General features: G+C 53.8%; 1 protein-coding gene across 1 annotated transcript; it reads right to left on the reverse strand.

Annotated features, from left to right (window-relative positions):
- Window positions 1-7,060: 7,060 nt before the first annotated feature.
- PCDH8 (protocadherin 8) lies at window positions 7,061-15,574 on the reverse strand. The gene is made up of 3 exons (XM_056861993.1): window positions 13,064-15,574; window positions 11,881-12,088; window positions 7,061-7,434 (listed from the first exon to the last, which is right to left on the reverse strand). The coding sequence occupies exons 1-3, from the start codon at window positions 15,572-15,574 to the stop codon at window positions 7,061-7,063; spliced, it is 3,093 nt and encodes a 1,030-aa protein (XP_056717971.1).
- Between the last annotated feature and the right edge of the window lie 11,873 nt (window positions 15,575-27,447).

Raw genomic sequence — 27,447 nt, forward strand, 5'->3', positions numbered from 1 at the left:
GGTTCAGTTTTATATGTTGTGTTCAAGTTCTACATGGAATTAATTCTGCACATGTACACAAAATACCATAATTATGTCAGAGACCATGACAACTGAGTTGGAAGTAGAGTTGCCAGGTCCCTCTTTGCCACAGGCAGGAGATTTCTGGGCGGAGCCTGAGGAGGGCGGGATTTGGAGAGGGGAGGGACTCCAATGCCATAGAGTCCAATTGCCAATGCAGCCATCTTCTCCAGGGGAACTGATCTCTATCAGCTGGAGATCAGTTGTAATAGCAGGACATCTCCAGCCCTCACCTGGAGGTTGGCAACCCTAGTTGGAAGGGACCTCCAAGATCATCTGGTCCAACCCCCTGAACAATGCAGGAAATTAACACCTACCTCTCCCCCCCCTCCCCCGCAGTGACTTCTGGTCTGTGCCCAGAGGAAGGCAAAAAAACCTCCAGGACACCTGGCCAATCTGGCCCAGAGGAAATTTCCTTCTTGGTTTGGATGGTCCACGTTTCATTTGTTCCTTTCTCCCAGCATTTGGAAAATGGGTTCCTGAATGACACACCAGAGCCTAAAGCCATTAAAAAAGAGAAAGACGTCCACCTGTGTTGTGGCCGACCTCACTTTCCTAGCCAGATGGTCTCCGCTTTCTGCTTCAGCTGCCTGGAGCTCTTATTGTTAGGGAGAAAGCCATCAGCTAATAGCGCTAATATATCGACTCGGCTTCATCAACACAAAAGAACAAACAGAAATCGCGCTAGTTAAAGGAACAGCATATTTCAAATCTTCATGGATTTTTAAAAGAACATTTTGCTTGCAAGATAAACTACAGCTTTTGGCTCTAACTGCAGAATGACTGTCAGGTTTTGGCATTGACACTGAAGTCTCTGTGTGCGTTCACACGCACGGACACACCCCAGGGAGGGAAAAGGGGCACCTTCTCTGTTTGCCCTTGAAGACTTTGGCCAAGGTTAGACAGGGTCACAAACTGCAAGCGCTTCACTGCCATCTGCTGGGCGACTTTCTTTAAACACTTTGAGGGGAGAACGTGTCCTCTTGGGATGAGGGCTCCATCCTCTCGGTCCCCGGACCCCCTTCCAATAGGGCTGTCGTTCTTTTCTGATTGGTTCACAAAACAATTTTATCCATTTGCTTGTAGGAGCAGGTCTGTTTGGGTGCTTCGGAAACCAGGCCAAGAACTCTTTTGCTACAGCTCCAAGAGTGACCCATAAACCGGGCAGATGTATTAACAGTCATAGGTAGGGTTGCCAGCTCCAGGTTGGGAAATACCTGGAGATTTTTGGGGTGGAGACTGGAAAGGGCGGGGTTTGGGGAGGGGAGGGACTCCAATGCCCTAGAGTCCAATGGCCAAAGCGGCCATTTTCTCCAGGGGAATTGATCTCTATCAGCTGGAGATCAGTTGTAATAGCAGGAGATCTCCAGCCACTGTCTGGAGGTTTGGTAAACAAAGGTTAGCGTGCTGTAGGATACTCAGCAAACTAGAAACAGCACTTCACAAAGCTAGACACAATGATTATAAAGTAGTGGTATTTAATAACATATCCACTGCTGATAGTATGGAGGCAAAAACATGTGTTGTTTTTAATTATTGGTAATCGTTTCGCATACATTACCAATCTAGAGGTATCGTCTTGCTTTTGTCAACGTTTGGACTGCTATTATCTGGCTTTTGTCAACGTTTGGACTGCTATAATCTCCACTTGAATTTTTGTTCCTTGCATGTTTGGGTGACGCAACCTGATTTACGTTTGCTTTTTGGAAACCGAAAGGAGCTCGGACTTCCTCACTACGGTTTCTTCACTACGGCTTTCTTGTATCTTGGACTGTTCGATTACTCCCGGTGGGGACTTATTAAGTTTTGGCTGTAAAACCTTTATTTTACTTTGTTGTATTCTTGCTGATGAGATTATAATTACTTGTGAAAATTTCCTGTAGCAGTACAATCTCTTTGTGTACGAGCCTGCGTGCTGTTGTTGTTGCAACTACGTTATTTCAGCATAGGTTTTTCTGTTATTCTAGAACCTCCAGGTACTAGCTGGAGATCTCCTACTATTACAACTGATCTCCAGCTGACAGATGAGTTCACTTGGAGAAAATGGCCGCTTTGGCAATTGGACTCTACGCCCTCCTCAGGCTCAGCCCCAAAAACCTCCCATTGATGGCGAAGAGGGACCTGGAAACCCTACCTGGAGATCATTTGCAATTCCAGGAGATTTCTAGGTCCCACTGGGAGACTGACAACCCTAGCCATAGGATGCATGCCTTCTCCGGCCTAACGTAACCTTTTTGATTAATATGCGTGTTATCTTTTAATGGCAGCCCAGCCGGTCAGGATTCGGCTTAGCCGCAGAATATGCATCTGTTTCAGGGTCTCTCTGAACGAGCGGTTAACAAAAAGAGAGAGAAAGAGGAAGATTCCTTGACGCTCCTGTTTATTATCGCCGCTTCCAGTCCGGCTTCATTCACGCCTCCCATTTTGCTTTTCGGGGATTAAACATTACTAGAGGAACTGCTGCTAATAGCCTTTTTCTGTGCACCCAGGGCATTTGTGAGGGAAAGGATTATAATAAATTAAATGCTTAAACCAGCCCTGTGCAAGTATTATTATTTTTTTGGTGTGTGCCTTGCATCAAAATGTTTGCGCTAGCTGTTTAAACATTCAATTTATTATAATGGGGAAATATCATTGTAAAATAAGCATGTTAATTAAACTCGGGCTTAGCATCCGGGAGACAGCCAACATGGACACAGTATAATGAATAGAGACAGGTACAGTCTGCCGCCTCCCCCTTTTTCTCATTAAGAAAATGAACATTTACATCTCGAAACCCTGCAGCTATTAGTTATTTTTAATGAACAATGTTGCTGTTTCAAAGCCGAAGCCCTTGGTACGATACAGCTGAGATATTGCTAGGTCAGGGAAGAACTTCTGCTAATTAAATTGCGAAGAAGTTCCTCGCCGCAGATAATTGATTAAAGTCGTTATGTAGATAATCAGCTTTGCAGCTAAGTAAATAACATAAAAAAGTAACCTCCGATATCAAAGGGTCATGTGGAGGTGATAAAGAGTAAGCAAAGGATGAAAGAAGAGAGGTATCTGGTGTGTGTGTGTGTTAGAAATAGAGAAAGAAGGATGTTCCTTACACACACACATGCCCAAGCTAGGGTTGCCAACCTCCAGGTAGTTAGTGCAAGAATATGCTGAGATATCTGCAAAAACAGTTTGTATTGGAAAACCAAACAAACAATAACAGCAAAGTGCTCTATACAGAAGTGACAAATCACTTCATGTGCTATGTACATAAATTGCCATAAGCATCTACAGCAATCTAGGCATATATTTTTCGTATCCTAAATGCAGGTAGATGTTCAACGGATGTTCATATTACTGAAGAACAAGATGGAATGCTGGGATACGATCGTTTCGGAGTCTTCTTCAGTCCCACATATTTCACCATAAGTGTATGTGTTCACTTCAATGAAGATTAAGAAGTTCCTCATATGGATACATGGCCTTGCTATATTCAATTTTCATAAAGATCTGTAATACAGTAGTCTTAAGAATTTAAAAGCAGACCAGGTGCACAGCTTCTTACAAAGACTGTAACAGGTTCCTCAAGGGAGGAAGGCAGCTGCTACACTTTGTATCCCTTGAGGAACCTGTTACAGTCTTTGTAAGAAGCTGTGCACCTGGTCTGCTTTAAAATTCTTAAGACTACTGTATTACAGATCTTTATTTCACTTATGGTGAAATATGTGGGACTGAAGAAGACTCCGAAACGATCGTATCCCAGCATTCCATCTTGTTCTTCAGTAATATGAACATCCGTTGAACATCTACCTGCATTTAGGATACGAAAAATATATGCCTAGATTGCTGTATATGCTTATGGCAATTTATGTACATAGCACTTCACTGATGTGAATTGTCACTTCTGTATAGAGCACCCTGCTGTTATTGTTTGTTTGGTTTTCCAATACAAACTGTTTTTGCAGATATCTCAGCATATTCTTGTACTAATTTCCTAACCTATTGGTAACAGAGATGTTTGTTTTTGTTGGTAACCTCCAGGTAGTAGCTAAAGATCTCCTGCTATTACAACTGATCTCCATCTGATAGAGATCAGTTCCCCTGGAGAAAATGGCCGCTTTGGCAATTAGACTCTATGGCATTAAAGTCCCTCCCCTCCTCAAACCCCACGCTCCTCAGGCTCTGCCCTAAAAACCTCCTGCCGGTAGCGAAGAGGTATCTGGCAACCCTATCCATGCAGCCCACAAAACGACCTCCCTCCGTAAACTGATAAGTCTTTGAGATGCCCCATGATTCCCTTTTGGCTTCCCCATGCCAGGGGCCCTGGCTGCAATGTTTGCCCTACACACAGGGGGGAAAACAAAGTGACCACCACTCTGACTCCTGCAAGCCAAAGCATGGCTTCCCAGGGCTGAATGCTGTCTAAAAATTAAGTTGCTCCTGGCAGGCAGCGTGCAAATAAAAGTTTCCCCATGGCCAGCGCGGATCTTCGCTCTCTTTCTTCTATGTGGCCATCTGCTCTGTTCCTAGTTTGGCTCCTAGGGCAATAAGGCGTCTCAGCCCCCTCCCTCTCCCAGTGCCGTTTCCTTCTTTTTCCTGGTAACCAACAGCAGGAAGAGCCAATTTCATTTCCCTTATGGCTAGGGTTGCCAACCTCCAGGTGGTGGCTGGAGATCTCATGCTATTACAACTGATCTCCAGGCGGCAGAGATCAGCTCACCCAGAGAAAACGGCCACTTTAGAAGTTGGGCTCTATGGCGTTATACACCACTGAAGTCCCTCCCCTCCCTAAATCCCATCCTCCTTGGGCTACACCCCCAAAATCTCCAGGTATTTCCCAACCTGGAGCTGGCAACCCTACCTAAGAGTGGATATTACACCCTTTCTTGCAGGCTCTCATGACTCTGGATCTCATCCGAACTCCAGATGGGATTTGGACCACGGACAAGCAACTGGTGGCCAAGGGGCAACGCGAGGCGCTCGGGTGGGTTTTGTCCGTCCCCATGCAACCTGTTCCCATAGAGATTCTTGAATGCCCTGCCAAGCTGAGTACCAAAGAAGAAGGCCCAAGGGATGGAGGGGGACATTCTTTGACCACCTACCTGTGCTGATCAGATTCAGAAAGACCAAGCCTGCCTCAGTTTCTCTTCTGCTGTAGGGTTTCCAACCTCCAGATGGGGCCTGGAGATCACCTGGAATTACAACTGATCCCCAGATGACAGAGAAGAAGGTTTTCATATGCTGATTTTCTCCACGTTTTTAAAGGAGACTCAGACCGTCTTACAATCTTCTTCTCTTCCTCTCCACGCAACAGACATGCCTGTGAGGTAGGTGAGGCTGAGAGAGTTCTGACAGAACTGTGACCTGCCCAAGGTCACCCAGCTGGCTTCCTGTGGAGGAGTGGGGAATCAAACCCAGTTCTCCAGATTACAGTCCACCGCTCTTAACCACCACACCACGCTGGCTCTCAGTTCCCATGGAGAAAATGGCTGCCTTGAAAGGTGGACATGTTCATGGAGGAGAGGGGTATTCATGGCTACTAGTCAAAATGGATACTAGTCATGATGCATACCTATTCTCTCCAGTCTCAGAGGAGCATGCCTATTATATCAGGTATTGTGGAATGTAAACAGGACAATGCTGCTGCAGTCGTCTTGTTTGTGGGCTTCCTAGAGGCACGTGGTGGTTGGCCACTGTGTGAACAGACTGCTGGACTTGAGGGGCCTGGGTCCGATCCAGCAGGGCCTTTCTGATGTTCTTATGACTGTGGACCCAGCCTGCATTAACTGCAACTGCGTAAATAGGTCTAAGATTTGCCTTGCACAATGTACCAAATGGCCGGGAGAAGCGTTTGGAAGCAGAGCAGTTGCATCAAAACACTGCCAAACCTCGGTATTTGCTGGGTTTTGCAACCGGTCGTCTGTCGCTTTACCTTCTAAACAAACATGTCTCGAGAGCCCCTCCAAACACACAAGACGTCCTTTATTAGGGTGTATATAAGTGACACAGAATCATTAAATCACGTTGCGTTTGAAACGGATCATGGACTCTAAAAACACAAGCTGCACTTGGCCAGGCAGGCCTTCCAATATGCTAACCTGTCATTAAACAAACTTGCCATTCAACTGTGAAAAAGAAAGTTCCTTTATTTATAGTCCGCCTTTCTCCTCTCTTGCTTGTGGGATCCCAAAAGAATTAAGAGTTCTTTTTCCTTTTGTGTGAGTTCTTTTTCCAGACTGTTGCTTTGGTAGGAATGACTGGTTTTGTTCCCCAGGTTTTCTCATATAAAAATAGAATGAAATTTCCCTTATGTACAAACTTTACATTACACGATATACAGATTTTTTTAAAAAACAAAACCTACATAAGAAGGTGGCTCATGAGTGAAACGAAAGAGCAACACTGGGGAAAAAAATTTAAATACTGCACATTTCATAAAAATTACATTAACTACAAAGAGGTTTTTTTTGTTTTGTTTGCAAATACCAAACAGTACCAACTTAATTGGAAATCTTTCCCAATGCACGCATTTATATGCACACACACACATCACATACATGTATACACACACACACAAATAAATGTGTGCATGCATATGTATATTAAGGCACATTTTTTAAAATCCCTCTGTACAGTACTGGACCTGCTCAATAATTTAAGAACTCTTGGGAACGGCCCAGTGAGCCGTGCGCGTTGTGAAGGGGGGCCATGCTGGAGTGGGAAGTGGAGGAGGCAGAAACAGAGTTTCACTTTTATAAAGAGCGGTGACAGGCTACCACTTCCCCCAGACCCTTGGAAACTCGAAGGAGATGGCTGTGGCCACTGAGCTCCCGAGGAGGTACTTTGCACATGCCCAGAAGTCTTGTCCTGACCAACCAGCCTGCAATGCAGAAAAGAACAGCCCAGGCAGATGTGTGACTTTGGAAAATCTGAGTCCTGGGGCCCGATGCCATCTTCCGAAACGACGGCAGCGGTCTGATGCTTGCGAGCGTCAGCTTGAGATAAACGCCCGAGCGGCTGTTTAAACTTTCTGAGTGGCGTCAGACGCAGGGCCTAAATAGCGCACCGGAGAAGCCTGGAACAAGGGCACGGAGATCTCCTGGAGGTCGGGCAGCCGCCCCGGGTGAGGAGGGGACCGCAGGGTGATTGTCCTCTCAAAGTCCCTGTGCAGGACTTTCTCGTAGACGCTCTGCAGCCCCATGGTCTTGGGCAGCTGCGCCTGGTAGAAGTGGTCCCGGCGGAGGGAGTCCCTGGGCAGAGAGGTGCTCTTGCTGAAGGTGGAGAGCTGGGCCTTGGGGTGAGGCGAGGCGTGGGGGTTGGAGCGGCCGCAGGAGGGGCTCCAGCAGCGGTCCGAATGGCCCAGGATCTTGCACTCGGCGGTGCACGCCCACAGCCCTGGAAAGAGGCAAGCGACAAAACGGAGGGAGAATTACGGCTCTGCTGAGCAGGTTTACAAAGGAGAGCGGCAAAACAGGGGCGTGTCTGGGGAAGGGAGTGTTCATACTGCTAAGGGACAAACTCCATGGTGTGTTGGGGAGCCGTGACTTTAAAGCTCTCTATGACGCACCCCCCCTTCCAAACACTTCAATATCCCACTCGCTCAGCCCAGCCGTATATGCTGAGGGAAAAGTGTTGGCCTGAGTGTATTTGGGAGGAGATTATTTTCCTTCTCCTCCAGTCCCACACCAGTATTGACCTCCGAGAGAAATAGGACACAAGAGGCTTTTTAACTTATACAGACAAAACAGGGAAGTTTATTGAACAGAACTCACAGAGATTGGTTTTCAAGGGAAAGGCAGAAATTGGAGGGGAAACTCAAAGTCATTTATCTACAGTAGTAGAAAAGGGCAAGAGTCCAGTAGCACCTTAAAGACTAACAAAAATATTTTCTGATAGGGTATGAGCTTTCGTGTGCCACAGCTCACTTCTTCAGGTAGCTCATACCCTGCCAGAAATTTTGTTAGTCTTTAAGGTGCTACTGGACTCCTGCTCTTTTCTACTGCTAGTTCACAGCAGGTAGCCGTGTTAGTCTGTAGCCGTGAGCCACAGGCTCACGAAAGCTCACACCCTACTAGAAAATATTTTTGTAAGTCTTTAAGGTGCTACTGGACTCTGGCCCTTTTCTACTACTGCAGACAGACTAACACGGCGACCCACTGTGAGATTTATCTACATAAGATTACTTCAGAGAGATAGCTTAGATGTTTTCTTCACTCAAGTTCCTTCAGTTCTTAGTTTCATGCTTACTCAGATTCAGACTCTCAGACTCTGTCCCCAGCTGAGCTCACAGGAGCGAAGGAAGTCTGAGTCCCTTTCCCTCCTCAGAGAACTTGCAGAAGTTTGGGGAAATATCCAAAATCCCTCTTCCAGTTCTCTCTCTGATTGCCCCCCTCAGTGGCTGTCATCCTCCACACCTCCCTGCTACCGGATTAGCTCTACCCCAGAGACTAATTCCCCTTTGTGACCTAAGAATGGGCCCTGTCTCTAACCCCATTCTCATTCCTGTCACTACCACAGGTTGTGTGTTTCAATAGCTTTGGCTTTCACAGAACCCCTCAGGTTCACAGAGTACAGTCTGGCTTCCGCTCAGTCTCGCTACCATCACAGCCTCTTCTCAGGCTGGGTCCCCAAGCTTCGACTACTTTCACAGCCTTCTATCCAGGCTGGGTCCCCAAGCTTCGAATGCTTTCTGTCTTTTAGAGCTCAGGGTGTCATCAGCTCTCTCTGGCTCTGCCCACTCTTGCTCTGTCAGCTCTTGCTGCAGATTGAACCCCTTATCCGTCACACTCTCCCCCTCCGATTTGGATTAAACGGCCATTGAGCTTGCAGTCTTTGGAGCAGACCGGTGACATTTACTCCTGGTCAGAACTTAGGGTTGCTGACCTCCAGGTAGTAGCTGGAGATCTCCTGCTATTACAACTGATCTCCAGCCGATAGAGATCAGTTCACCTGGAGAAAATGGCCGCTTTGGCCATTGGACTCTATGGCATTGAAGTCCCTCCCCAAACCCCGCCCTCCTCAAGCTCCACCCCAAAAAACCTCCCACCGGTAGTGAAGAGGGACCTGGCAATCTTATCAGAACTGCATCTGGAATGGGAATGGGCAGCCAGAGCAGGGCCGCTCTTTCTTGCATCTCAGAGCTTTTCAGTGCTTTTCCACATGAACACATGGAGCTGCCTTCTACTGAATCAGACGCCCCTTGGTCCATCAAAGTCAGTATAGTCTACTCAGACTGGCAGTGGCTCTCCAGGGTCTCAGGCAGAGGTCTTTCGCATCACCTACTTGCCTGGTCGTTTTATCTGGAGATGCCGGAGATTGAACCTGGGACCTTCTGCATGCCAAGCAGGTGCTCTACCACTGAGCCACGGCCCCTCCCAAGCAGAACCCTTCTACACCCTTTGAAGCCTACAGACAGAAGGCTGAAACTCCTCTTAGGATAGCTGTGCTGCCGCATAACGCCATCCCCTAATTTTGCACAGAAGATATTTGCGAAGATCCTGAAAATCCAGGCCAAACTCCATTGCCCGGTCAGCCCTCAACTGCCATCTGGTGGGGAGTCTGGCGAATGCCCACGGCACAGCAATCCTTCTTAAGCATCCAATCACACTTAAATGCTCCCAGGATCTACGCAGACCTCCCAAAGAACACGCACGGGTCAGTTGGGGAACCCAGGTCAGCCCCACTAGCTGTTCCTTTTTGCTGGGCTCTACTTCCTTCCTGTATTGTGTTAGCTTAGACAGAAGAAGGAGAGTTGGTTTTTTATGTGCCGACTTTCTCTACCACTTTAGGAAGAATCAAAGTGGCTTACAATCACCTTCCCTTCCCCTCCCCACAACAGACACCCTGTGAGGTAGGTGGGGCTGAGACAGTGTGACTCGCCCAAGGTCACCCAGCTGGCTTTGTGTGTAGGACTGGGGAAACAAATCCAGTTCACCAGATTAGTCTCTGCTAATGGAGGAGTGAGGAGTGAGGAATCAAACCTAGTTCTCCAGATCAGAGTCCACCGCTCCAAACCACCGCTCTTAACCACCACACCAGAGATACATCCACGTGAACCACTGCTTTTCCATTTTGCAAGATCCTAAAATAATACTGTATACAAAGAGGGGGCACGCAGCCTGGAATTCTATCTGCACAAATCCAAAAAGGTGTTTACTATAAAGATGCACGAAAGAGCTTGAAAAGATTTTTAAGTGGAAGGATGTATCCCTGGCAAGCGACCGAGATCAAGTTAATTCATGCAGCAGTATTCCCCATTACTAAATAGGAGTGCAAAAATTGAGCAACGAAGAAAGCTGACAGGAAGAGAGTAGATTCCTTTGAAATGTGATGTTGGAGGAGGATGTTGATTGATGAGTCGGAAGCGACTTGACAACGCTTAACACACAAACATGAATATGCCGTTGTACTCTGACTTCTTCCAAAGACAAAGGGATCGAGGTTGGGCTTCATTGAACACATGAAGCTGCCTTATACTGAATCAGACCCTTGGTCCATCAACGTCAGTATTGTCTACTCAGACCGGCAGCGGCTCTCCAGGGTCTCAGGCAGAGGTCTTTCACATCACCTACTTGCCTGGTCCCTTTAACTGGAGATGCCAGGGATTGAACCTGGGACCTTCAGCATGCAAAGCAGAGGCTCTACCGCTGAGCCCCTCCCCTCCCCATTGTACAGGTATGCAGGGGCAGAGAATGGGATCAAAGAGACGTACAGGAGGTGGTAAGCTCTCCTTCCCTGGAGGTTTTTAAGAAGAGGTTACATGGCCATCTGTCAGCAATGCTGATTTTGTGACCTTAGGCAGATGATGAGAGGGAGGGCATCTTGGCCATCTTCTGGTCACTAGGGGTGTGGAGGGGGAGGTAGTTGTGAATTTCCTGCATTGTGCAGGGGGTTGGACTTGATGGCCCTGGTGGTCCCTTCCAACTCTATGAGTCTATGATTCTAGGGGACTCTGCAGAGGTGATCTGCCCACTTTAGCATAAACCTACCCTTGTACCACAGGTTGCATCACTCTGGCTTTTAAGGCAGATCATGAGAGGGAGGGCACCTTGGCCATCTTCTGGGCATGGAGTAGGGGTCACTGGGTGTGTGTGTGTGTGGGGGGAGGTAGTCTGGAATTTCCTGCATTGTGCAAGGGGTTGGACTAGAGGACCCTGGTGGTACCTTCCAACTCTATGATTCTATGAGGAGTGTTATCAATATCAACAACCACTTTTGTGTTCCACCCATCCTCTAAGGAGCTTAGGATGGCATACATATATTCCCCACCACCACCACCCATGTATCCTCACAACATCCCTGCAAGGTGGCATCTAGCCTAAGGTCACCTATTTTGTCTCGTAGCTTTGAAACCCAGACTCTCTGGCCCAAGCCTAGACTGTCCAATCCACTGGAGTGGCTCAAGAGGGTGGAGTTTCAGAGGGTGGCCATCGTTTGTCTGCAGGAGAAGAGCCAGGTTCAATCCCAGGAGCACCCGAGAGACCAACAAAACATTGGTCCATCCAAGTCAGTATTGTCTACTCAGACCGGACAACTTGCCTAGTTCCTTTAACTGGAGATGCCGGGGGATTGAACCTGGGGCCTCTTGCATGTCAAGCAGATGCTCTGTCACTGAGCCACAGCCCTTTCCCATAACACATGAAGCTGACTTCTACTGAATCAGGCTGTTGGTCCATCAAAGTCAGTATTGTCTACTCCAACCAGGAGCAGCTCTCCAAGGTCTCAGGCTGAGGTCTTTCACATCACCTACTTGCCTAGTCCCTTTAACTGGAGATGCTGGGGATTGGACCTGGGACCTTCTGCATGCCAAGCAGATGCTCTACCACTGAGCCACGGCCTTACCATTCTGCATGTGAGAGATGAGGTCCTTCTTTAGGGCGTCTCCGCTGATATCTGAGTCGCTGTCATTGAAGTCGCTGTCCCCTTTCCCACTGTCCTTTCCACTGAACTCTGCCTCTCGGCCCGAGATGGTGTTGAAAGAATGACCCTTCCAGATGGGGGCTGGGGGGGCTCCTGGCTCTTTACTGTAACTGGGAGTAGAGGCATAGGACTGAAGGCAGAAAGAGGGGGGCAGGGTGTGGATTCCCAGGGTTCAGGATGTGGGGGGGGGGAGAGAGAAAGAAAGAAAGAAGCAATGTTAATTAAAGCGGTGTCCAGTTCAGCCGAAAGGCTGCGATTTTAAAAAGCAGGTTCATCCCCCAAATACCAGCCCTTCAAAGCAAAGCTCCTCGTAGTAAAATTGATTGATTGAGATTTAAATTAACGAGGCTATGACTTCTTTATCGTGTGTATAAATTTTCTTTTACGTGCCGGTGACTACTTTTTCTGGCTGGCTGATCTGGAATCGTAATAAAATTGATCGATGGAGCGGAAGCAAAGATTTCCAACCTGCCAAGTAGTTTGGTTTCACTGGACTGGGCCACCCTAACCACAACAAACTTTAAAGCCAAGCATGGCAGCATAATTTTTAACAGGGCCTTTGTAATAAAAATACCCCTCGATAAAGGAAAAGGCACGGTTGCCCTCTTCCCGGGTCTCTGGAGACGCAGGGAGAAGAAAAAGAGTTGGTTTTTATATGCCGACTTTCTCTACCTTTTAAGGAGAATGAAACCAGCTTACAATTGCCTTCCCTTCCTCTCTACCCAATAGGCACCTTGTGGGGTAGGTAGGGCTGAGTTTGGAGAGAACTGTGACTAGCCCAAGGTCACCCAGCAGGTGGAGTGGGGAATCAAACCCGGTTCTCCAGATTAGAGTCCATCACTCCTAAAATAAAGAAGAAAAGTTGTTTTTTCTACCCTGCTTTTCTCTACTGAAAGGAGTCCTGAAGTAGCTTACAATCACCTCCCCCCCATAACAAGTCCCTTAGAGGCAGATGGGGCTGAGAGAGTTCAGAAGGAACTGTGACTAGCCTAAGGTCAGCCAGCTGGCTTCATGTGGAGGAGGGGGGAATGGAACCCGGTTCTCCAGACTAGAGTCCACCACTCCTAACCACAATGCCACGCAGGCCCCAGGGGGGAAACGGTACCTCTGTGTTGGGCTCCCGGAGCCTGCTCTGGCTGTAGTAGAGGCTGGTGGCGCTCTCTCGGCTGTTCTCGGAGGCCGGGGTGTCTTCGCTGGCTGGGGAGCGCTGGGGGCTCTCAAAGGAAGCCTTGCTGGGGAAGGAGGAGTGCACCTGGAAGGCGCTGGCCGGGGGGCTGGCGGGGGGCAGGCCCCCCTGGCCTTCGGGCGGGCCCTTCTGCAGGGGGAAGCTGTCCAGGGGCTCCTGCAGGGCCCCCTCCTTCTCCTTCCTTCGCCGGTTGCAGGTGGTGGCGATGGTGACAATGGCCGCCAGCAGCAGGGTGCAGCTGCCGGCCAGGACGACGATGACGATCAGGGGGACGTCCCACTGCACCGCCTTGCCCCCTGCCCAGGGGCCGGCCCGGGAGGCCGCGTCCCGCTGGCCGGAGGGGGGCGCCTCGGCCGTCACCACGAAGCTGACGGTGGCGGTGGCGGCCAGGGGCGGCTGCCCGCCGTCGGTCACCACCACCAGCGCCCGGTAGACGTGGCCCAGCTGCTCCTCGGAGAGGCGGCCGGCCAGGAAGACCTCGCCCGTTTTCTGGTCGACGGCGAAGAGGTCCAGGGTCCGTGGCTGCGGCAGGCGGGGGTCGTCCAGGAGGGCGAAGCTCAGCTGGGCGTTGACCCCCTCGTCGGCGTCCTTGGCTTTGAGCTGCACCACCAGGGAGTCGCGGGGGGCCTTGCTGGACACCCCCACCTCCAGGGAGCCGTTGGCGAGCGGCGGCTGGGTGATGGCGGGGGCGTTGTCGTTCTGGTCCACCAGGCGCACGGTGAGCACGGCGGTGGCGGAGAGGGGCGGGGAGCCGCCGTCGGTGGCCTGGACGGTGAGCTCCAGCTGCCGCAGGCTCTCGTAGTCGAAGGCGCGGGCGGCGTAGACGGCCCCGGTGGCGGGGTCCACGGAGACGTAGGTGGCCAGGGGGGCGTCGAGGAGGCGCCCGTCGAGCAGGCGGTAGGTGAGGCGCGCGTTGGCGCCCAGGTCCGGGTCGTGGGCGCTGAGGGCGGCCAGGTAGGCGCCGGGGGGGTTGTTCTCGGGCAGGGCCACCTGGGCGCGGGGGCGGGCGAAGCGGGGGGCGTTGTCGTTCTCGTCGAGGAGGCGGACGGTGAGGGGGCGTCGGGTGCGGGCGGGGGGCGCGCCCAGGTCCTCGGCCAGCAGGGTGAGGTTGTACTCGGGGACGCGCTCGCGGTCCAGGGGCCCGGCGGTGAGCAGGGCGTAGCTGGCCCCGTAGGCGCGCTGCAGGGCGAAGGGGGGCGGCGCGGCGCCGTCGGGGGGCAGCAGGGCCACGCGCACCTGCCCGTTGGCGCCGGCGTCGGCGTCGGAGGCGCGCACCAGGGCCACCAGGCTGCCGGGCGGCGCGGCCTCGCTGACGGCGGCCGGCCCGTCGGGGCCCTGCGGGGCGGCCAGGGCGCTGACGGCCAGGGCGGGCGCGTTGTCGTTCACGTCGAGCAGGCGGACGAGCACCTTGCAGCTGGCGGCCAGCGGGCTGGCGCCGCCGTCGCGGGCCGTCACGTCCAGCTCCCAGGCGCGCTGCGCCTCGTAGTCGAGGGGGGCGCGCAGGCTGAGGCGGCCGCTGCGCGCGTCCAGGGCGAAGCGGGCGCGCGCCTCGGCCGGCACCTGCCCGCCCCACGAGTAGAGCAGCTGCCCGTTGGCGCCCTCGTCGGGGTCGGCGGCGTCGAGGGTGAGCAGCGGCCAGCCGGGCGGCGCGTCCTCGGGCAGCTCGACGGTGCGCAGCGCGCCGCCGGGGAAGGCGGGCGCGTGGTCGTTGGCGTCCAGCACGCGCACGCGCAGGGCGGCCGTGCCCGAGCGCGCCGGGCTGCCGCCGTCCTTGGCCACCAGCTGGAGGCGGAAGGCGGCCTGCGCCTCGCGGTCCAGCGCGGCCAGCAGCACCAGCTCGGCGCCCTTGCGCCCGTCGGCGCGCCGCTGCGCCTCCAGGCCGAAGTGCGCGTTGGGCGAGAGGGCGAAGCTCTGCACGCCGTGCGCGCCGGCGTCCGGGTCGTGGGGCAGCGGCAGCGGCAGGCGCGTGCCCGGCGCCGCCGCCTCCGACACCTCCAGCGCCAGCAGCGCCGACGGGAAGGCGGGCGCGTGGTCGTTCACGTCGCGCACCTCCAGCTCCACGCGCACCAGCGCCGCCGCCCCGCCGCCGCCGCCGCCGCCCAGGCTCACCACGTCGAAGGCCAGCACGCACGCCTCCTCCGACGGCGCGCACAGCGCCTCCCGGTCCAGCCGCGCCGCGCCCACGCTCAGCTGCCCGTCCCGCGCCCGCACCGACACCCGCGAGCCGTTGCCCGACGCCTGCTCCAGCAGCCGGAAGCGCCGCGCCTCGCCCGCCGCCGCCGTCGGGGGCAGGTCGTCGGCCAGCGTGCCGATCACCGTGCCCGGCGGCTCCTCCTCGTCGGTGGCGTAGCGCAGGGTCGTGCCCGCCGCGGCGCCCAGCAGCAGCCAGGCCGCCCACGGCAGGCGCAGCCCGCCCCGCCGAGGGGCCATCGCCCCGACGCCGCCGACGCCGCTCTCTCCCGCTCCCCTGCCCGGACGCGCTCCGGGGCGGAGGCCAGGGGCCGGCGAGCGCTGCCCGGGCGGGCGGGCGGGCGGGCGGGCGGAGGGGCTGGCCCTGGGCGCGCGGCGGGACCCTCCGCCGCTCGGCTCGGTGCAGTCGCGAAGCCGGACCCGCTCCTCCGGAGGAGCTTTAAGAGGGGCGGGGATGCAGATCCGCCCCCGCCCATCAGCCAATGGCAGGGCCGCGGCCCCCCCACCCCCCGACGCCTTGGGGTGCCAAAAGAGAGGCCGGCTTGACAGGCGGCGCGCGAGGGGAGGGGGCGCGGGAGGCGCTCGTGGGATGGACCCGCCGACCGACGGAGCCCCCGCGCCGCCCCGGCTGGCTCAGGCTTCTCCCTGCTTCCTCGCCGGTAGCGGAGAGGCGGGTCAGAAGCGGGGGTCGGGTCAACCCGGGAGACCCCCGTGCTGCGGTGCCAATGCTATCCTTTAGGCTCCCGAGGCACGGAAGAGATCCACAGTCCGGATTGCGCGCCGCGTCTCTCAGATCTCGGGAAGGGGGTGTCGCTGCCCCCCCCGCAGCCCCCCGCTCTTCCTCTTGGCCGAGGGGAGGGCTGGAGACCCTTCGCCCTCTCCGGCTGCCCTCCCCGACGTGACTTTGGCGCCTGCCGGAGGGCGGCTGGCTCGGCTTTTGGACAGCTCCCGAGCCCAGGGGGGCAATTCTCCCCCCACCCCCAGAAGCTCCGGGAGGGACCGACGGCCGCCTGCTTGGTCCAGGCTGACCAGCCCAAAGGGGGGGGGGTGCGGCTTCGGTCCCCGGGAACGGACTGAACCTCCAGCGACAGTGGACGGTCCGGTGGCGAAGCCCCCCCCCCCCCAGGGAGACGCTCCCGCCGCGCTCCCGCCTGCCCGAATCACAGCGGGGGGCTGAAACCTGGCACGGACCGGCGGGGGTCGGATGAGGGGGGGGGCGAGCCATCTGTCTTCGGGAAGGCAGGAGAGCCCCCCCATCGCCCTCCCGAAGCGCAGCGACCGGGCTGTCGGACAGATTGGAGCGGCCAGGGGGGAGCTGGGGAGAGCCCCCTGCCCCAACCTGAGCTGCACCGCAAGGGGGGGGGCTAAGCCAGAGAAAAGGAAGGTCGTGGCCAAGGGAAGGGTGCCGGGAGACAGGCAGGCAAGCTGGAGGGGCTGCAGCATTGGGGATGGGCAGGGGGGGATTTGTGCATGCACACCCCCCACTCAGGGAGTGCTAGCTAACCCAGGATTTCCATCTTTTTGTTTTTCGAAAGGCTGGTCCGCTGTCATTTTGTGGAGATGGGGTGGGTGGGGGCTAGAATAAAAAGCACCCCCTCTCCTCCTGGAGCTGCATGCCTGGGGTTGGAAAGAACAGGGAAGCATGAAAGCTCTCCCCCAGACTCCAGAAGAGTTGGAAGCAAGAATGGAGAAGCCCCCAGGGCAAGGAGCCTCCCCTTGTGCCCCCATCTATTGGCAATTCCCTGACTGGTATTAAATTGTCTATTGGGACTTTAGAGTATCTCTTTGTGTTTTGAATCTGGCCAGCCACCTGGACCACAGGCCTCCTCAGAAGTAAGCCTCTCTCCTCCTTCTTCCCAGGTAAGGGAGGATTCCTTAGTCGCCTTGTGAGATGGTCAAGCTCCCCCTGTCAGGTGGGAGGGCATTCACTGGGCAGAAACCCCACACTGCCCTGGCATGCCCTGGACGGGAATGCCCACCTCATTTATTTATTTCCTTCATTTATAGAAGAAGAAGAAGAGTTGGTTTTTATATGCTGACTTTCTCTACCACTTAAGAAAGAATCAAACCTGCTTACGTACAATCACCTTCCCTTCCTCTCCCACAACAGACATCCTGTGAGGTGGGTGGGGTGGAGAGAATGTGACTAGCCCAAGGTGACCCAGCTGGCTTCATGTGTAGGAGTGGAGAATCAAACCCAGTTCTCCAGATTAGAGTCCACCGCTCCTAACCACTACTCTTAACCACTACACTGTCCTTCCTTTCCCCCAATGGGGGCCATAGCAGCTCACGTAGTTCTCCTCACCTTCATTTTATCCCCACAACGACCCTGTGAGATAGGCTTGGCTGAGAGGTGACCTGCCCAAGGTCACCCCCCCAAGCTTCCTAGTTTGGATGCTATGGTCTACCAAAGTTTGCATTTTCTGTGAGTGGCAGCAGCTCTCCAGGGTATCAGGCATTGGTCTTTCACAGCCCTTCAAGTACTTGAAGATGGTTATTATATCCCCTCTCAGTCTTCTCCTTTTCAGGCTAATTGATCCTGTCCACTCAAGGTGTCCAGGACTGAACCTGGGACGTCCTGCATGCAAGTAGATGCTCTTCCTCTGAGCCCTGGATTGCATTCCACTCCTCCTTTCAAAGAATCATGGGAAAGGATTTTTAAAAATTATCTGACTATAGATGAGCAAAATCTGGGAAGGCCTACCTGTTACCAGCATTCACTAGTCTGCATAGCTAGTGAATGGCCTCCATACTTTTCTTGGTGACATGGGAGGGGCTCAGTGGTAGAGAATCTGCTTGGCATGCAGAAGGTCCCAGGTTCATAGAATCATAGAGTTGGAAGGGATCACCAGGGTCATCTAGTCCAACCCCCTGCACAATGCAGGAAATTCACAACGACCTCCCCCCCCACACACCCTGTGACCAGAAGATGGCCAAGATGCCCTCCCTCTCATTATCAGTCCCAAGCATCTCCAGTTAGAAGGACCAGGCAGTAGGTGATGTGAAAGACCTCTACCTGAGACCCTGGAGATCCTCCACCAGTCTGAGTAGACCATACTGACTTTGATGGACCAAGGGTCTGATTCAGTATGAGGCAGCTTCATGAGTTCAATGTAACAATACATAGAATCATAGAATCAGAGTTGGAAGGGACTACCAGGGTCATTTAGTCCAACCCCCTGCACAAAGCAGGAAATTCACTACTACCTCCCCACCCAATGACCCCCTATACCATACCCAGAAGATGGGGGTGGGGGAGAACCCTCCAGGATCCCTGGGCAATCTGGACTGGCGGGAAATTGCTTCCAACCCAAACATGCTTAATCAGCCTGATTTGTAAATGTTATTTAAAAAGCCAAGAGGCAACAAGGCACAGAGGAGAAACCAGCCAGTTGGGGCAGAGCATCAGGTCTGGAAGTACTTGGTCCCAACACATGAATATATGAAGCTGCCTTCTACTGAATCAGACCCTCGGTTCATCAAAGTCAGTACTGTCTAGTCCGACCGGCGGTGGCTCTCCAGGGTCTCAGGCAGAGGTCTTTCACATCACCTACTTGCCTGGTCCCTTTAACTGGAGATGCCAGGGATTGAACCTGGGACCTTCTTCATGCCAAGCAGATGCTTTACCAATGAGCCATGGCCCCTCTCCAAGGCTCTCCGGGGTCTCAGACTGAGGACTTTCACATCACCTCCTTGCCTAGTCCCTTTAACTGGAGATGCCAGGGATTGAACCTGGGACCTTCTGCATGGCAAGTAGATGCTCTACCACTGAGCCCCGGCCCCTCCCAACCCTGTTGTAGCCTGTGGGTTGTGCAGTTGCCGGCTTTGTCACGGATGTGTATCGGCACTGACCGGCGTCACCCACAGAGGCGTTTGTCAAGAAGGCCTGGAGATCTTTGCTGTGAAGATTCTCATCAGCTGCACAACAGCCGATCTTCCTCGCTGGGCAGATTGGCAGCCAGTCTCGAGGCGTCTTTACTTCCCAATTAAGTCCCGGAGTTTGACGGGGATTTAGTTCCCAGGAAGTGAGCAGCCGTCTATTTTTTGCAGAGTTGGTATGCAGGACTAGATAAGACTGAATAAGCAAGGGCAATCAATCAATTTAAATGCAGCGGAACCCCCCTGAGAGGCTGGCAAATTAAACCTGAACAGATTGGAATGTCCTTAGTCATGTTGGGAGTTCTTGGGGGTGCGCGCGCATGAGTGGAAGACAGGGCTAAATTGGCTCAATTCTGGTAAAGCCTGCTTTAGAAAAATTGCAGTCCACACATTCTTTCCTCCAGAGCATTTTGGTTAAAAAAAGGACTAATGGTGCTAAGAAGATTTCCCCATCTTCTAAGGAGATTCCCCCACCCCCAGCCAACTGTCTTCAGTGGACAAAGGGCTGTAGCTCAGTTGAGGAGTCTCAAATACAGTCTCTCTGGTTTAACCGTTTCGTGGATTGGATGGTGTGTCTTGTTAATGGGGGGGGGGAGGGTTTGGTGGGTGTCCAGCTAGAAAGAAGGTTCAAGGGTGCCTGTACCCGCAGAGCCTGGTTTTAGGGTGGCCAACCTCCAGGAGATTGAGACTGGGAAGGGCAGCCATGAAGGAGCTGGAAAATATTCTGAAGTGTAAGGATGTGTCACTGGCCACCAAGGTCAAGTTAATTCAGGCCATTGTATCCCCTATTACTATGTATGGGTGTGAAAGCCGGACAATGAAGAAAGCTGACAGGAAGAAAGTGAAATGTGGTGTTGGAGGAGAGTGTTACGGATACCCTGGACCGCCAAAAAAAAAAAACAAATCAGTGGGTTATAGATCAAATCAAGCCTGAACTGACCCTAAACGCTAAAATGACTAAACGGAGGCTGTCGTACTTTGGTCACATTATGAGAAGACAAGAGTCACTGGAAAAGACAATAATGCTGGGAAATGTTGAAGACCGCAGGAAAAGAGGAAGACCCAGCAAGAGATAGATTGACTCTATAAAGGAAGCCACAGCCCTCAGTTTGCAAGACCTGAGCAAGGCTGTTAAGGATAGGATGTTTTGGAGGACGTTGATTCAGAGGGTCACCATGAGTCAGAAGCGTCTTGACAGCACTTAACACACACAAACCCACACCCACAACCTCCAGGTGGAACCTGGAGATCTCCCAGTATTGCAACTTATCTCCTGGCTACAGATCTCAGTCCCCCTGGAAAAAAGGGCATCTTTGGCAGGTGGCTTCTATGGCACTAGGCCCTGGGGAGGTTCTTCCCCTCCCCAACCTCCCCTCCCCTGGCTCCACCCTCAAGTCTCCTGGAATCCCCCAACCTGGAGGCACCAATCCTATTTATCTCACGGTGGGGCTTACACCCAAGTAAGGGTACACAGCATCATGCTCTAGACTGGGGCCCCCCAACCGATTTCAGCCTGTGGGCACCTTTGGAATTCAGACACAGGCTGGGGTGGGGGGTGGGGGGGTTCCCTCGCCCCCCTGCACCAGCCCGTCGGGGGCCCCGGAGAGCCTCCGCGGCCGCACGCGAGGGAGAGGCGTCGGTTCCCGCGACGGCACGCGAGTGGAGCGCGCTGGCGGGGCTGCCGCAGCCCGGCCTCTGCCCCGCCGAGGGAGGGACGGTGGGGAGGGGGAGAGGGAGGCTCTGGCCCCCACAAAGGCCTTTGTGCGCCCCCGACGGGACGGGCCGAGCCGGGCGGCTTAGCGGCCCCCGGAGGCGCTCCAATGGGCGGCCCTGAATGGCGCCTTTGTGCTCCCTCGCGTGCAGCCCCCCCCCCGGCCGTCACGTGAGGGATTAGGGACCCCCCCCCGGCGTCGGGGGCCGAGGGGCGGACAATGGGGCCGCCGCAGCTGGAGCGGAGCCGTCGGCGTTCTCAGGCCGCTTAATGGGATTAGCCCCGCCGCGGCCGCCCGGCCCCGGGGTGTAATGGCGCTTTAATGAGGATTAGATGGAGGGGCGAGGGGGACGCCCCCCGACGCCCCCCGCTCACCTCGGGCGAGGGAACAGGCACTGCGGGCGGGCGGGGTGGCGCCGACGGTTGCCAGCCTCCCGGGAGCAGTTGGATAGGCAGATCCAAGCCCGGCTCCCCTTCCAGACCTGCCACGCTTTCGGGGTCTGAGCACCCGGGAGTAGGGGTGCCAGCCTCCAGGTGGGACCTGGTGACCACCCCCCCTCACAGGAATTACAGCTCATCTCCAGACTACAGAGATCAGTTTCCCCCCCGGAGAAAATGGATGCTTTGGAGGGTGGACTCAACACCATTGTACCCCGCTGAGGTCCCTGTCCTCCCCAGGCCCCATCCCCAAATCTCCATGAGTTTCCCAGCCTGCATCTGGCAACCTTACTGCCCCCCCCCCCCCATTCCCAGTCAGTGGCGGGGTGGTGGTGGAAGACGTGGCAACCCTGAGCGATCTCCAGGAAACCATGATCAGTTCCCCAGAGAAGATGGCTGCTTTAGGGTGGTCTCTGTGGCATTATACCCCGCTGAGGTCCCTGTCCTCCCTAGGCCCCATCCCCAAACCTCCAGGAGTTTCCCAGCCTGCATCTGGCAACCCTACCCACCCCATCCCTCGCCAGTGGCCAAGGACGACCTGGTAACCCTAGGCCTGGGGTCTGCTTGGAATTACACCTGAACTCCAGACTATAAAGATCAGTTTCTCTGGAGAAGATGGATGTTTTGGAGGGTGGATTCTGTGGCATTGTATATATATATTGGGTACCCAGCTTCTGTTTTTAGGTTGGGTCTTATCCCCCTCTTTTTTCTTTCACACAGTGGCCAGCCAGTTCCTCTGGAGGGCCCAACAACAGAGCACAGAGGCCGAGGCCTTCATAAGAACGTAGGAAGAGCCCTTCTGGATCAGAGCAGCTGACCATCTAGTCCAGCATCCTGTCTGACATAGTGGCCAACCAGTTCCTCTGGAGGGCCGACAATAGGGCATAATGGCTGAGGCCTTCATAAGAACGTAGGAAGAGCCCTGCTGGATCAGACCAGTGAGGGTCCATCTAGTCCAGCGTCCTGCCTCACACAATGGCCAACCAGTTCCTCTGGAGGTCCAGCAACAGGGCACAGAGGCCCGCTCCAGTGGGACCAAGAGCTGGAACCTGAAATGGACCATGCAGATGAAGCACTTAGAGATGGGAAGATGTGCCTGGCTAGCAGGGGCTGGAATCACTAGCCAATTCCCAGAGGCTGCCAGTAGGTAGAAGCCCTGAGTGAACCTTGCTGCTTTCTCACCACTCACTTCTATAAGAAGAAAAATAAAAAAATACTTGCCTCAGGGATCCTGTTGTGGTTAGGACCAGGGCTACCTCGCTGGGAGGCCTGAGCACCATTATCAGGGGTGCTTCCAGGACTGGCTGAAGGGCAGGGGCTGTGGCTCAGTGGTAGAACATCTGCTTGACATGCAGAATGTTTCAGGTTCAATCCCCGGCATCTCCAGTTAAAGGGACCAGGCAAGTAGGTGAAGTGAAAGACCTCCGCCTGAGACCCTGGAGAGCCCCTGCTGGTCTGAGTAGACGAGGGGTGGGGAACCTTTTTCCTGCCAAGGGCCATTTGCACATTTATGACATCATTCAGGGGCCACACCAGGTGTAGATCTCCCGTGGTGGAGGGAAGAGGCTAGGGTTGCCAGGTCTCCAGCCACCACCTGGAGGTTGGCAACCCCAGGGGAGGCCACACAGAGAAGGCCTGCAGGGTGCCCCCACTCCCCCCTCCCAGGCGGAAGGGCAGCCAGCAGTGGGCCTGAGCAAACGAGGTGCCAGGGGGGCGCAGCCCACAGTCGATCGGCAAGGGAGGAAGGAAAACAGAGAAAGAGGAAAAGGGAGGGAGGGAGAGAAAGGGAGAAAGAAATGGAGAGAGAGGGAGAAAGAAAGAAAAGGACAGAGGGAGACAAAGAAAGAGAAAAAGAGGGAGAAAGAGAGGGAGAGAAAGGAGAAAGAGTGACAGAAAAAGAGGAAGAAAAGAGAGAAAAGCCTTCCCCAACACACACACACACACTGGCCCCACGCGACCGGGCCCCAGCCTCCCCTGCCCCCCACACCCGGCGGCTCACAGAGCCCCGCACGACCGGGCCCCAGTCTCCATGCCCTCTCTTCCCCAGTCCACAAAAGGGCCCCCCTGAAGCCCGATCGGCTCCTGCATATGCTCTGCCACCGGGAGCCGCCAGCCTCTTTCCCCCTCCCTCTCGCTGCTCAACAGCCGACAGTCGGCGAGAGGAGGTCCAAAAGGCGCTGCAGCGCCGCTGTAAGCCGTGGCGCCAGGAACACCCTCTGGGAGGGCCACCCTCCGCCCCACCTCTGCAGCAGGGCCCTGGAGCTCCCGAGGGCCACAAAAAATGTCCTCGGGGGCCGCATACGGCCCTCGGGCCTGAGGTTCCCCACCCCTGGAGTAGACAATGCTGACTTTGATGGACCCACGGTCTGATTCAGTAGAAGGCAGCTTCACGTGTTCATGATTCCAGTGACCGAGGTCCTTTCAAGCTTTCCTCCCACACATTCCAACCAGTCATCCGGGTGGGCATTTGGCTGAGAAAAATCACACTGTTTTTGATATGGTTTATAGTTGGCTTCGGCTGATTTTGGGTCGAAAACCATAATCACGGGTTCATTTTTGATCAGCTGTGCCAATCAAATCGCTGTGGGTTTTCTTGGCAGTTCCATCCCCCCCCCCAAGAAATCTCTGGCCTTCTGCCATGCAAATCAGAAGTCACCGATGCTCTTGATTTCGCAGAGAGGAGGGGGCGAGGGCTGTGGAATGCCTCTCTCTCGCCTCCCTTTCATCCTCTTGACAAGCTGCTTTCCTCTCAGCCGAGCCGAGGACTCTTTCTTCCTCCACACCTCGCATGGGTCTGGGGGCTTTCAATAATCTACAAAAACAAAAGCGCCCCGTATGCTTCAGGGGGTGGAACAATGGCTCTTGTTTAATCGGCTCGGTCCCCAAGCAAGGATGCGGGTTTTAACCTGTCAAGGGCGACACGGCGGAGGCTGATCAAAAGCCCTCGGAAAACAAAAGGCTGGAACTAACTCGAGGGACTGGTTTTTTTGTTTTTGCATGTGAAAGTTGTCTACTGTATAATGCCCCGTGACTCTGCTTGCAAATTTTGCAGAAGTGAACTTGAGACGGGGTGTGTGTGTGTAAATTAGGGCTCGTAGAACAGACTCTTCCGCCACATCCAGCGTGGCGTATTTGGAGGCTGTTCTGTTTGGTTGATGGAGAGAACAAGGGATGGTTTGGTATTGGAAACACAAATCAGAAACATCGGTGGGTTGCACTTCCCGCGTCAAGCTCCGAGGGGCCTGATTTCTAGCTCCTGTTGACTAGGTAGAAGTTGGGGGCTTTCCTTCAAGAGACGAAAAACAGAATGAGATACAAGAAGAAGGTGGCTAACCACCTTCACACAAATTGCTGTACGTCATGGAGTCAAGGGAAGGGGCTGAGCTGCTATCTGTAGGCTTGCCAATCTCCAGGTGGGACCTGGAGATCTCCCACGATTACAATTGATCTCCAGATGACCAAGATCAGTTCCCCAGAGCCAGTGTGGTGTGGTGGTTAGGAGCGGCAGATTCTAATCTGGAGAACCGGGTTTGATTCCCCACTCCTCCACATGAGTGGCAGATTCTAATTTGGTCTGGTTGGTTTCCCCACTCCTCCACATGAAGCTTGGTGACCTTGGGCTAGTCACACTTCTCTCCAAACTCTCTCAGCCCCACCTACCTCACAAGGTGCCCATTGTGGTGGGGAAGGGAAGGTGGTTGTAAGCCGGTTTGATTCTCCTTAAAAAAGGTAGAGACAGTTGTCCTGGTCTCCATTTTAAATGGTCTGCGTATATGGCATTTGGATAAGCTTCAACATGCTTGTTTTATTACCGGTTGTTTGGAAATTGTCGCCAAGTTGCAGCCATCCTATGGTAACCCTGTAGGGCAGGGGTGCCGAACTAGATTGTTACAAGGGCTGGATATGATGTCTGGATAAAGGTCACTTGGTTGGGCTGGGTCATGCCACGCCAGCCCAGATCGAGAGTAGGAGTGGCGGCTGCTGCCTTGCGGGTTGGATAAGAGCTCTCAGGGGGCTGGATCTGGCCCGTTTGACACCTTTGCTGTAGGGTTTTCAAGGCAAGAGACATTCAGAGGCGGTTTGCAATTGCCTGACTCTGCGTAGCAATCCTGGACTTCCTTGCTGATCTCCCATCCAAGAACTGACCCTGCTGACCCTGCTTAGTTTCTGGGGTCTGATGAGATTGGGCTAGCCTGGGCCATCTGGGTCAGGACTGTTTTATTACTACCCTGCTGCATTTTTATTTTGAGATCTAATAATAGTTTTAAAGGTGAGTGGGGGAAGGAGGGATGGGATCTTTGGGCAACCAATTGAGGCCAAGGGCCTAAGGCAGCCCCTGAACCCAGGACCCAATGGCAAGACGAAGCTGGAAGCAGAAGCAACTGCCCTATGAGGAGTGGTTAAAGCGCTTAGGGCTGTTTAGCCTGGAAAGAAGGTGGTTAAGGGGAGGCATGATAGAGGTCTATAAAATTATGAATGGTTTGGAGAAAGTGGACAGGGAGAAAGCTTTTCTCCCTCTCTCATAATAGCAGAACATGGGGTCATCTGCTGAAGCTGGAGGGTGAGAGATTCAGAACTGATAAAAGGAAATATTTCTTCACACAAAGCATATGTCAGGTTTCAGCAAACTGCATAGTTAAATGGTGGAACTCCCTGTCCCAGGATGTGGTGATGGCTGCCAACTTGGTAGGCTTTAAGAGGGGAGTGGACGTGTTCATGGAAGATAGGGCTACCCTTGGCTACTAGTCAAAACTGATACTAGTCATGATGCATACCTATTCTCTCAAGGTCCAGAGGACCATGCCTGTTATATGAAGTGCTGTGGAACATAGGGAGGTTAATGCTGCTGCAGTTGTCTTGTTTGTGGGCTTCCTCGAGGCACCTGGTTGGCCGCTGTGCGAACAGACTGCTGGACTTGATGGGCCTGGGTCTGATCCAGCAGGGCTTTTCTGATGTTCTTATGTTCACTCCTTGGAAGGAAGCCCAAACTCTGCAGCAATCTGTGACTCTCCTGCCACAGACGTCTAGGCAGCAGCAACAGCAGCCAGATTCGTATCATCATCATCATCATCATCACCACCACCACCAATGACAACAAAGCAATAACAGTAATAACAGCAACTTGTTCCTGGGGAGCCTGAGAACAGCCAGGAGAGTCTCCTCATCAGCCAGAGGCAATCTGCCGAAGCCGAGGCACTCCCCCAGAGGCAGGATGAGGGAGAGAACAGAACGAAGCCCAGAGAGGGAAGGCGGGAGTGACCCCCCCTCAGCAGCATGAAAGGAAATCCATGAGTGCCTGAGGTGGTCTTTGCTGTGGAGAAAGGGCTCCGAACGGAAGGAAGAAGGGGAAACTCAAAAGCAAAGTAGGGCAGGTTGTGGGCGGATGCGGGAGGGAGGGAGACAGGGACACCCAACCCGGTGTGAAAAAGTTGGGGGAAGTCTTAGCAGAAAACTATGAAACGGTATTCTCTTAACTGCATTCTGAGGACAAGCCCACACACAGAAGCAAAGGTCTGTCATCAACTTGGAAACACATGGTTTAAGAAGAAGAAGAGCTGGTTTTTATATCCCGATTTTCTCTACTTTTAATGAGTCTCAAACCGGCTTACAATTGTCTTCCCTTCCCCTCCCCACAACAGGCACCTTGTGAGGCTGAGAGAGTGGGGAATCGAACCTGGTTCTCCAGATTAGAGTCCACCGCTCTTAACTGCTACTAGATGCTTCTACAGCATCCAGGAAAGACACTCGTCTTTGCCTGCGGAACAAATTATGGCCCCCTTAGCTTTTTTCAAATCCACGGAGATCCTCCCGGAACAGACGCAGATGGCTTAGATATTTATAGGTCAAAAGTGGCACCTTCAATTAAGCCTGATAACATGCTGGTAACTGGCTCATCTATTTTCGAAGAGGTGTAATTTGATCGTGACAACCCGCACCTGTCAGCCATCAGATCTGAACCAGCTGAAAATCCTGGACCGTTTTCAAGAGCCATTCCGGGCGGAGGGCAGGGCCTCAGAGTCGACCCTGGAGGTCCCCTGAGCATGGAAGAGAGTGGCCAGAGATCTATTCCAGCAGCAGACGCAGC

Source organism: Euleptes europaea, chromosome 16 (assembly GCF_029931775.1).
Source record: "Euleptes europaea isolate rEulEur1 chromosome 16, rEulEur1.hap1, whole genome shotgun sequence".
NCBI classification, from domain to species: Eukaryota; Metazoa; Chordata; class Lepidosauria; order Squamata; family Sphaerodactylidae; genus Euleptes; species Euleptes europaea.

Coding starts and splice junctions, on each gene's coding strand:
- PCDH8 (XM_056861993.1), bottom strand. CDS start 15,574: ATGGCCCCTCGGCGGGGCGGGCTGCGCCTGCCGTGGGCGGCCTGGCTG. Junction 12,089..13,063: donor TCCGGGAGCCCAACACAGAG/GTACCGTTTCCC, acceptor TTCTGCCTTCAG/TCCTATGCCTCTACTCCCAG. Junction 7,435..11,880: donor CATCTCTCACATGCAGAATG/GTAAGGCCGTGG, acceptor GCCTCTTTCCAG/GGCTGTGGGCGTGCACCGCC.